Source organism: Jaculus jaculus, chromosome 1 (assembly GCF_020740685.1).
Source record: "Jaculus jaculus isolate mJacJac1 chromosome 1, mJacJac1.mat.Y.cur, whole genome shotgun sequence".
NCBI classification, from domain to species: Eukaryota; Metazoa; Chordata; class Mammalia; order Rodentia; family Dipodidae; genus Jaculus; species Jaculus jaculus.
The window spans coordinates 16,400,756-16,411,934 of NC_059102.1; the positions used below are offsets into that span (position 1 = coordinate 16,400,756).

An 11,179-nucleotide genomic window follows, 5' to 3' on the forward strand; every position below is an offset into this window, starting at 1 on the left:
TCTTTGTCCATTCATCTGTTGATGGACACCAAAAGTTCCACTTCCTGGACACTGGGAATAGTGTAGCTATAAACATGGATGTAGGGCTGGAGAGATGGCTTAGCGGTTAAGCGCTTGCCTGTGAAGCCTTAGGACCGAGGTTTGAGGCTCAGTTCCCCAGGACCCACATTAGCCAGATGCACAAGGGGGCACACGCGTCTGGAGTTCGTTTGCAGTGCCTGGATGCCCTGGCGCACCTTATTCTCTCTCTCTTTCTCTCTCCCTCTTTCTCTCTCTGTCACTCTCAAATATGTAAATAAAAGCAATTTGAAAATATTTTTTTAAAAAAATGGATGTACAAGCATCTCTCTGGTTTGTTGACTTGAAGCTCTTTAAATATATGCCCAAGAGTGGTAGAGCCGGGCCACATGCGAGTTCTATTTTCAGTTTTCTTTTCAGAAACCCCTACACTGATTGCAGTATTAGCTCCATAAGTTTACATACCTACCAGTAGTGAAGAAGGGCTCTCTTTCTCTACACCATTGCCAGAATTTGTTGTCAGTTGCTTTCCTGATCACAGCCATTCTGACTAGAATGAGAAGAAATTTCACTGTAGTTTCAGAGTGGCCTTAAACTCACATCAATCCTCCTACCTCTGCCTCCTGAGTGCTGGGATTAAAAACGTGAGTCTCCATGCCCAGCTCTGAGATGAAATTTCAAAAAGTATTTAATTTGCTTCTCCATGGTTACTAAGGAGGTTAAATACTTTTTTAAAAAAAGTATTAAGTAGCCATGTTTGTTTCTTCTTTTGAGAACAGTCTGTTCAGTTCACTAGCCCATTTATTGACTTGAAAAATTGATTTTTTGTTTAATTTTTTCAGTTGTTTATATATTGTAGATATTGATCCCCTCTCTGTGTAGTTAGCAAAGTTTCTTTCTCATTCTGTGGGCTCTTTGCTCTGGTTATGGTTTTCTTTGCTGTGAGGAAGCATCATTGTTTAATGTAATCTCATTTATGTGTTAACTCTTGGTATTATTTCTGTGCCATTGGAATTCTGTTCAGAAAATCTATGCCATAAGCCTGTATCTTGATGTGTTTTACCTAAGTTTTTCTCCATCAGTTTCAGAGTTACAGGCCTTACATTAAGATCTTTGATATATTTTGACCTAATTTCTGTGCAGGGTGAGAGATATGAGTCCATCTTCATTCTTCTACATGTAGAAAACCAGCTTCCTCAGCACCATATAATAAAGAAACTGTCTTTTTGCCACTGTATGTCTTTGACAACTTTGTCAAAAATTAATTGGCTTAGCTGTGTGGATTTATTTCTAAGTCCTCTATTATACTCCATTGGTTTACTCATGCCATGCTTTTTTGTTACTATGGTTCTGCCACATAATTTGAGATAAGATATTCTGATGCCTCAGCATTGATCATTCTTTAGATTACCTTTATATTATTCTTGTGGTTTCCAAATCAGTGTATCAAATATTCTCTCTGGGTCTGTTTTGATTTTGCATATCCAGGCTGCAAAAGGAATGCATGTTGCTTTCAATGTGGCACAATATTTGCTTCTTTGGAGAAGGTTTACAGAAATTTCCAGGAACATTTTTGTGAAATAAGACTCACAAACCCTACAGATCTTCTTGCTATATCACTGGACTGATACTACCCATGCCAGGGACAGAGGATATAGGGTAGGGAAGACAGAAATGGACAGCCTCTCCCAGCTTTGTCAACACAAGAAAGCCTTCTTCCCAGGGTCAAAAGTTGGGGTGTCTGGTTGACCTGGATCCATAAAGATCCCACCTTCAAGGAAAGTAGAAGCTGAATTCTGAGAAGAGCCCAGAGCCCAAGCCAGATGGGCATGAATCACCACACAGAAGTCTCATTCAAAAATGAGTGCACCGCTTCCTGGACAGAATTATTAAGGAAACATTGTATTTTGTTAAGCTTTTAAAGAAATCCTACTAGAGATAGTGCTAAAAGTGATACTAGGGAAAAGATGCAATTCCTAAAAGATGCTTCAAAACAGCCTAAGATGGGGAAGGCATGGGAAAAGAAGATAGAGCAAGACTGGCCTTGGCTTGATCGCCTATAGAAACTTGCTAAGGTTACTAAAATAAAGTAGAACAACAGATGGAGTGGTTTGGACAACAGAAATTATTTTCCTCTAACTCCAGAGACTAGAAATCCAAGAAGGTGCAGGGTTAGTCTTGCTGAGGGAAGAAAGGGTCTCTCCCTAACTTTGGTTGTAAATGGCTCCTTCTCACATCATCTTTCCTCTGTCCCTGTCTATATCCAAATTTCCTCTACTTCTCTTTTCTTTTTATTTATTTTTTCTCCCCAGTGCTGAGGCTAGAACTCTCCTGAACCTCAACCTTAGTCCCAAATGTCCTCTTCTTATAAGATCACCAGTTGTAATGGATAAAGGATAATTTTAACATTTTTAATAGCTTCATTTTAACTCAGCTTTATAAAGACCCTGTCTCCAAATAAGGTCACATTCTGAATTACCAGGAGTTAGGAATTCAATGCCCGAATTTGGAGGGTGGGCACTGTTTACCTCACAACACATTAAAGGTGGTCTCTGCCCACATTGCAGTATTTGCACTCTTATTATGTAAGTCAGCAGGTTTTGTCACAATAACAGGAAGTAACAAGCAGTGAGAAAATGCTGCCAATCATTGTCACATCATCAGCTGGACTTTGAGAGAACATCCTAAAACTCCAAGCCATTCCAAGAAGAGACAAAGCAACATTGAGAGGTAGTGAGCTTCTCAGCCGTGGGACTATCCAAATCCAATGTCATGACACCCCCCGGGGGGGTGGCAGGCATTGCTGTAGAATTCCTTCATGGAGGGAAAGCTGGCTGGCCACCTTCTGTAACTAAACCAATGCCAGCTTGGGCTGCATTAGCTCAAACAAATACTGTCATGCAATGGAAGGGTTCTATCTACTCAGCACTAAGCAGAACCACCAAGATCCTGGGACTCTGTTCTGGGAAGCACATTGCAAAGAGGACATTAGCATTCCAGAGGTACAGAACTGTATCTAGAGGGGAGCAGTCAAGGAGCTGAGGAAACATGCCACTGCAATCAAATGATACATCATGCAGTTCTTTCTGCATCTTCCTAGGAAGATTATATGCAAGTCCTTTTTTTTTTTTTTTGAGAGCGACAGACACAGAGAGAAAGACAGATAGAGGGAGAGAGAGAGAATGGGCGCGCCAGGGCTTCCAGCCTCTGCAAACGAACTCCAGACGCGTGCGCCCCCTTGTATGCCAGTTCTTTTTTAAAATATTTCCTTACTATTTATTTATGAGACAGAGAGAGAGAATGAATGGATGCACCAAGACCTCTAGCCACTGCAAATGACCTACACATGCATGTGCTACCATGTTCATCTGGCTTACGTGGGTTCTGGGGAATTGAACCTGGGTCATTAGGCTTTGAAGGGAAGTGCCTTAACCACTAAGCCATCTCTCCAGCCCCCCCCCCTTTTTTTCAAATTTTTATCAATTAGAAATTTTGTGGTATGGATAAATCATGTGTTGGTCCCACTCCCCTTCTCTCCACCCAGAAAGAAAGAAGAGAGAGGTGCCCAGAGAAGAAGCAGGGCTCAAAGGAAAGCTTTCCCCCTTACTGGGTACAGCTGCCTCTCTGACCCCAGCACAGATATGGCACCACACATGAAACTCACAACCAGACAGGGAGTAGAAAGGGTGCGTGCATGTCCAGTGTGGGCCACTCTGGGTCCTACCTGTTTGGTCTCTTTTACTGATAGAAGAAACTAACTTGTGGAGTGGGAGGGAGAGAACAGAAGGTCCTCTTTGTGTCAAAGGATGCTTCATTGCCTCATGGGTCTCCACTAGGAAGGGAGACCCATGCAGACAGTGGGAATGGAGGGCAGACACCAAGGATCTGATTCATAGGGTGGAATGGGCAGGGGGGCCAAACTGATAAGATGTACAAAACCCTGGCTCGTGGTAGGTGCTTAGAGCAGAAGCAAAGGCTTTCCTAAGCCAGAGGCCAGGAGAAGGGATGAGGTTTGTGAGCTGAGCATCAGCTTGGATGCTAGACTCACACAGATTTGGGACCCACGTGGTCTCTTCCAAGCACGCGGGAACTCTTGTTCCTCTAGGGCTGTACACAGACAGGTGATGTTTCCATGGCATCAGCCATTACATACACAGTAACACGTGTGCACACAGGGCGCCACAATCTTCTATCCCTTTATATCCTGTATATCCTTGCTGCAGATTCTAAATAATGTCTCATTGTCAGCTGTGAAAACCCAAGATTTGGGGGAAGTATCCCGCAGGGTGGCAGAGGGTGTGGACAGAAGAAGAGGAGGCCTACAGAGTGCTCTGTTGCCCCTACATCTGTATCAACATGGCACCACTTACTTAAAGAAGCAGCGACCTTCCACTTGAAGTGAGCTGGAGTATTAGACACCACTTCTGGCTTTCGTGGAAGGGCATAATTACAGTCCTTTAAGAGTGTGGGAGGAGGAAGCAGAGGGCAGATGGGATGCGTCCTTCAGAGACAGGCTTCCTGGACTGAAGGGGGCGCTGCACAAAGTGGAAAGCCAGCTGCATCCCGTATTTACCTCACTGAGTCTCAGTCACACCCGCCCCATAACCACACCTGTGCTCCCCCCCACACACACACACCCGCTCATACAGTCCCAAGTATTCCCATATGTGCGTCCACTCCGAGGCTCAGCCCTTCCTTACACAATGTGCAGGGACTCTGAGGGTCACAGGTGGTGATGCATGTTGTCTTTCACATTCTCTGTATTGTGACCGAGACAAGGGATAGTGCTCAGCTAGGTGTACATGGGGAGGGGTGGCTTCTCAGAGGAAAGCTGCATCTCGATGATAAAGTCACTCAGAATACTGGACCCAACACAAAGGACCCTACAGAGTTCCAGCAAATGGAGCTCAGACTGTGCACTGTGTAGGAAGTCCGACCAAGGGGCTGGGAGTGGGGGTGTATCACTGAAATCCAGCTCATGGGGGAATTACTAGGCCACAGGGTCAGCATCCGCTCAGAATATCACACCCAACACAGGGGACTGTACAAGAGTTACAGCTTCTGGAATTTAGACTGTGTACTACTTAAGAAGCCTGACCGAGGCGGCCAGGGTGGGGATGTGTTCCTGAAATCCAACATATGTGTCAGTTGCTAGGCCACAGGGTCACCGTCCAACCAGAAGAAAGAGGCCTGTTTCTAAGCCACACACAAACTGAGTGTGGAGTATAGAAGTCCTGTTCCCCTGAAATATATATGTGTGTGTGTGTGTGTGTGTTATGTGTGTGTGTGTGTATTTTTTCTGTGGTCTGCATGCCCAAGCCCATTCAAGTGTGGGCACTTAGACATTCTCTGCCAGCAGCGTGCAAAGTGCATGGCCAAACTCAGGCACAGAGCTCTGGGTCACCCCACTCACACCCGGAGACTCGGGCATAATTATTCCACTCATCTTTGACCTGACCTGAAGATCCGGCTGTCACACCCCCCTAGGGTCTGTACCCCACAGAGAGCTCCGGAAGCACCCAGCACTCCAGGAGTCTGTCCTCGGAGCACAGGATCCTTGGAACAAGCAAGACTCCACCTACCCCCCTCTTGGCACACTCAGGATCATGCCATTGCTGGGGTAGTCCTGGCTGCTCTCAGAGGCCAGATGTTGTGGGGTGTGCTGGATGATCTTAACTTCTTCCTCATCTACGGTGGCTGTGCCTGTCTGGGGAAGAGAGAAGCTTCATTTCTGAACAGTCCTGGCTCCAAGTTCCTACCAGCCCAGAGCTCCAAGTAGGCCAGACCCTCTGCCTGGGTCAGACACGCAGATCTACACGGAGGTCTTGGGGACACTGCACTTTATTGCCCTCCAGAAACTTCCTCACCTTCCCTGAGCACGGCTGGAAGAAAGAGCTTCTCCAGTAGAGTCCTGATGGGTCAAGGTGGTGGAGGGAGGAGAAAACTGGCCCCGACCCTTGGCTTCCTTCTTCTACCCGACCATTCAACCTGTGGCGGCCAGTCCTGCAATTTGCTGCCCTTCTCCAGCTCCAAGGAGTGCCTCTGGTTTAGGGGAGGAGGAGGGGCGTCCACGTTCTCCCGGGAGCAGAGCCCCGAGAAGTGACCCTGTTTCACAATGAAATTGAGCTGCCATTTTCATCTTCTTCCCAAATGTCAGCCGCGCTAGATCAGATCAGGAACTAATCTCTTGCCCAAATTCATTTCCGAACCCGGAGAGGTGGCTGCGGGCGGGGCGGAGGTTTGTGGTTCCTTTCCTTATTCCCTTCCCCCGTTTCCCTCCTAGTACCTAGGGCGGGAACAGCGGGTAAAAGTCGGAAAAGTGTGAACACAGAGCCCCACCCCCCAGGGGACCCGAGGAAGGCCGGGCCGCAGCGCCCCCGGGCGCCTTGGGAAGCCAGCGGAGCAGGAGGCGGCCGCCCGGGACCCTGCGCGCTCCGCAGCCACGTCGGTTCTCAGGTCGCTTCCTCCCAAGCCCCCGCCCTCCGGCGTCCATCCTGGGCTGCCAAATAAAAAAGCGGATGGGGACCAGCACAGACGGGGCTCCGGGGACCGACTCTAGAAGGCCCACCACGCCTGTACCGCACCCTCCCTGCAAGACTGAGGTCGTTCCCCACGATAGGTCCTGGCGACCCCAGCCACCGCCCCCCGCCAGTCTCCCACCCCATGGGCCAAGGTGGTAAAGGAGAAAAGGAAAGGCTGTCACAACCTGAAAGAAAGAAGGAAATGGGGAAAACAAACGGTGAAGCGAACTGGTCAGCTGCTTGCAGGAGGCCTCCTTGCACAAGTGACCAGAACACAGCCGCTGGTCTGAATACCTAATTACCCCCAAGTGAAAATTCCCCATCTAATTTGATATTTGGTTCTTTGCAGAAGCTATAGCCTTCGTAAATAATATACAAAGTAAGAAACCTAATCCCGCCTGCTAGAATGTTTAATTCATCATTATGCGAGCTAATTGGAAGGTGATTATATGGTAATTGCTCATTAGTGGTGTATATTTATCGCTGTACCTTATGTCAAGGCCATGGGAATTGTGTAGAGTCTGTTCTCTCATTTCAAGGATCAGTTTCAGAAGCAGGAGTGAAGCAGGCAAGATCAAGTTCTTCCTGACGTCAAGGTCCAGCCAGGGCTATAGAGTCACGGACTATATACAGGACCTAGAGCTGGCTAGGGGTCGGGACAGCCTGAGTCCAGGAGGCACGGAGATGTGGGAGGTTGCTGACAGACGGGCTATTGGACATTCAAAAATGGTCCTTCTGGCTTGTTGTCCCAAACGACCCCAGCCCCGGCACCTCAGTGACCTCGCAGGTGCGTCTTGGCCATTGGACTAATGCTGGGCCGCCTGAGCTGTCTCTAGAACTCTTCGGGCTGGTGTGCAGCGAATCCATCAGGGTGGAGTAGAAAGGGGCGTCCGGGTTTGGATTGGAAATTGGGTATGGGATGGGAGCTAGGAACAAGGAAATTGGGTTTGACTTGGAGAGGGAGGTGCCCTTTAGAGTGGAGGAGGAGGCTTGGTCTCCCACCCCATCTGATCCCTAAAGTGTGGACGACTCCCACTTCCCTGGCATGTGCCAGTTTCTAAAGGCCCCTGCCAGCGAAGTGGGGTGCCAGCTCCAAGATAGCGAGGGTTGGTGCGTAAGGAGAGAGGACTGGCGTAGGTGGTGAGTGGCTAGCCAGGGTGAAAGAAGAAAAAGTCAAGACGTGAGTCCAACTCAGCCCCAGAGCCAAAGGCTGGGCCGGGAACTTGGGAGAGGCAGGAAGGCGGATCTGAAATCTCAAGGGCGCGGAAAGCAGAGTGCAGGTGGAGGAAGAGACGGAGAGGAAGTCGGCGCCTCCCCAAGCCCCCGAACCAGGCCCCGAGGCTTAGAGAGCAGCTTGGGGGAGAGCGTTGGCACACGTGGTTGCGATCTTTGGCGCGCTCTGGCGCCCCCTCGGAGGAGCGCGAGGCGCTTTTGCCGGAGACCTCCACCCCGGGCACGAGCCCCCGGCCCGCACCAAGCACCCCGACTTGCAGCTCCAGGGCCCTCCCAAGCTCCCCCGCTGGGCAACAGGCACTAATGAACAAAAGGCCAATTAGACGCCGGGCGCGGCTGATGAATGGACCTTTCGCTTTCAAGCGTGGCACCGCCTCGGGTTTCCTGGCGCACTGCGTCGCGCCTGGAGAAACTGCCTCCCGGAGCGGGGTCATGGCTAGGGTCAGAGGGTTCTCAAAACTCCCATTCCCCCCACCCCCCATGATACGGGGCTGATAGAGGAAAATAAATGGGGAGGGGGTGGCTGAGACTGGTGACTCCGCGGCATCCGGGCTCTGCATCCGGCGCGGTGGCCCTGCGCTGTAGGCCTGCATCCTCTGCCCCGCCCGCCCGCGGCTGCTCCGAGGCGTCACCCAAATAAATCAAGCGCTGATTGCCGGAATAATAAAGGCCTGCCCTGAGAAGGGGGAAAAAAAAAGTACAGTTACAAACCCCGGCTGTTGTTTGCCAAACTCTGAAGGCTGGTGGCGCCTCGGGAACACCACCCCCAACCTAAGGCTAAACCCCAATAGGCAAAAAACACTAAGTGTCCCCTACAGTCACAACACACCCCGGTCCTCTGAGATGGACAACTTCAGCAGACAGCCTCTGTAAGCAGACCTGGTACACAAACCCAATAAACTGCGTGCCCCACCTGCAATAGGCACTCCATCCGCATACCTACAACTGCAGGTTCCTGCCCTTACTCAAAACAATAAAAGAAAGCTCGCTCGCTTGCTCTCTCTCTCTCTCTCTCTCTCTCTCACACACACACACACACACGCACGCACGCACGCACACGCAAAGACAGACATCCTGCCATGATCCATTCAAAGAACTCTAACCTCGAAATCTATGCCTCGAACAAATGAATAGTCCCTGAGTGAGACACAATCGCATCTCCACAATCCGCAAGCACAGCTGAACCCCAGACAAACACACGCACACCCACGCAAACGCACCATCACCGACCCTCACGCTAACTCACCCTTATGCCAACTCGCAACTGCCCACGTGTGGATAGCCCAGCCTGGCCCCTAGCTCCCCAACGGGGAACGAGGCCGGCCGGCCGGCCTGGGAACAACCAGAAGCCCTCCCCGTGCTGCTCGAGCGTCCGGGACTTTGTTTCCTCTGCGACTCGAGGCGGGGACGGGGAGGAGCCGAGGTTTCCCCAGCCGCGCGCAGGCCCGAGCCCCCTTTCTGCCTGGCCGGCTTGGCGCGCCTCCGGGGCTGCCACAATCCGCCCCTAGCACAAAAGTGGCCCGGCAGGTTTCGGGCCGCGGCCAACGCTCCCGCTCTTGACTCGGCTGGACTGCCAGGAGCTGAGTCCCAGTGAGAGGGAGCCCCAGACACCCGAACGAGAGCTGGGGAAGGGTAACTATCACAGGCCCAGGGCTTTAGCCACTCCAGAGCCCTTTAGGAGGAACAGGTTCTGAGGCGAGGAACGCTCAAATCCCACGTGCACCTAGCAAGGAACTGCAGCCCTTTCCCGTTTACGTGGCCTAGTCAGTCCATTTAATACTGGCAGGGTAGAGAAAACTGAAAACCCGGCTCTCCTGAATATCCACTTGGCACAAGGGGATTCACAGGGAAGACCCTCAAGTCATCAAAAAGGAAAGTGGACATGTATCAAACTTGTAATCTACATCTTCATCCGGAGTCACAATCAGGTCAAGGGGCAACTTGCGTACAGTGAGTTAGTTGGCTGTGCCCTGGGCAGAACGCACAGCCCAGGGACATCCAGGCCTGGCATCCACATACCACGAGCGCCCATTTCCCGGGGGTTCCAACCCAGCACGGGCGCACCGCGAAGGGGACGCAGCGGCAGAGCACACGCGCCCTGCCCGGAACCCCACGCCCAGATAGGCATCGTGGGATGGCATCTCGCAAATATTTATATTCCTCAGCGCTACGGCAGCCCGCGTCCACATTAGACGTTCTAATCCTGCCACTTTAAATAGATGAATTAATAAAGCAAACGAGCGGTTAATAAGCTGACTGTCCTGCCTTTTTGAGGCGGGGGAAGGACTCGAAAGTGCGCCAAATTTGTTTGCAGTGGATCAAGGCGAGCCGCCTCTGCTTCACTTTCTTTATCTTAATTCCGACTTGAAAAGATATAATTATCTAGTTTGAACAGAGCTGCTATCAAATCCTTCTTTGGGCCGGGAAGGGGGGCGTTGGAGTGGATTGCGACTCTCTGAGCCGCTCCGTGCAGCCGGAGATAGCGCGTAATGAAGATGTGGAGGCCCGAGATACAAAGGGCATTAACCTCATTAGCATGAAACCTTTTCTTCTTACCATTGTGGGACCCTTTCAGCCGCCTAATCCCCCCTATTTTCAAAGCTTGGGTTGTAATAAAGCTTTTAGGTTTTTTTCCCCCTCAAAGCTAATAGTATTCTCTGATGATTTTGTTGCTGTTGTTGTACATAGGACATTTACCTTAAAAAAAAAAAATCTTCACGTCCACCCTCCTTTCTTGAACTTAAAAAAAAAAAAGATTAAGTATGTGGTTCCTGCAGAAAGTAGCCTTTTATCAAGATGGGATTTTTTTTTTTTTTTTTCCTGGAAAGGTCAGTTTCCATTTTAGCCGCCTGTGTTTGAGCCATCCCAACTTTTGGAAGGTGAGTGGCAAGAAAAGGTCACCTGCACTTGTTCAAGAGGAAGGGCTATGGCTCAGGCACAGGGACCGCCAAGCACCCCAGACAGCCCGAAGGCACCCCTTGGGAGCAGCCGCAGTCCCACCCGGGTTTGCAGGTACACCCGCTGCACCTGTCCCAGTGTGAGGTGAGCCCTGGTCTCCCGGAACCTCCCCACCCCCAACTCTGCGGGACCGGTCTTTGAAAACAAACTACGTGAGCAGCCACCTCTACCAGAAGATAGAAACCGTGGGGAGAAGAGGTGACTGCATAGGTAAAGGGGGCAAAAAGTGGGAGACAGAGAATGAATTCTACTTTAGAGGAGGGGAGGAAAAACAGAAAGAAAAAAAAAAATTTCCATACTGCCCTATAGTCCCCCACACGTGCACAGAATGTCTAATCTCAACTTTTCAAGGCAGGATGTTTAACGAAGCTTGTATTTTTGCCCTGCATTGTAACTTGGCCTTATCACAGTGTAAAGGGTGGGGAGATTGTCCTAAATTATGTCCAGGC

At 50.2% G+C, this 11,179-nt stretch overlaps 1 protein-coding gene across 2 annotated transcripts; it reads right to left on the reverse strand.

Annotated features, from left to right (window-relative positions):
• Positions 1 to 457: 457 nt before the first annotated feature.
• LOC123455297 lies at positions 458 to 9,160 on the reverse strand. Of its 2 annotated transcripts, XR_006633810.1 has the most exons (5): positions 9,019 to 9,160; positions 7,029 to 8,448; positions 5,886 to 6,123; positions 5,601 to 5,725; positions 458 to 568 (listed from the first exon to the last, which is right to left on the reverse strand). XR_006633810.1 is itself a non-coding variant. In XM_045135699.1 (2 exons), exon 2 carries the CDS (start codon positions 8,363 to 8,365, stop codon positions 7,688 to 7,690), a length of 678 nt encoding a protein of 225 aa, XP_044991634.1. In that variant the 5' UTR covers positions 8,366 to 8,448; positions 9,019 to 9,160; the 3' UTR covers positions 6,932 to 7,687. The 2 variants fall into 2 exon arrangements, 1 of the variants encoding a protein (XP_044991634.1); XM_045135699.1 differs by lacking the exons at positions 458 to 568; positions 5,601 to 5,725; positions 5,886 to 6,123 and having other exon boundaries at positions 6,932 to 8,448.
• Between the last annotated feature and the right edge of the window lie 2,019 nt (positions 9,161 to 11,179).

Bases quoted from the DNA above. Each gene is read 5' to 3' on its own strand.
- LOC123455297 (XM_045135699.1), bottom strand. From the start codon at position 8,365: ATGCAGGCCTACAGCGCAGGGCCACCGCGCCGGATGCAGAGCCCGGAT.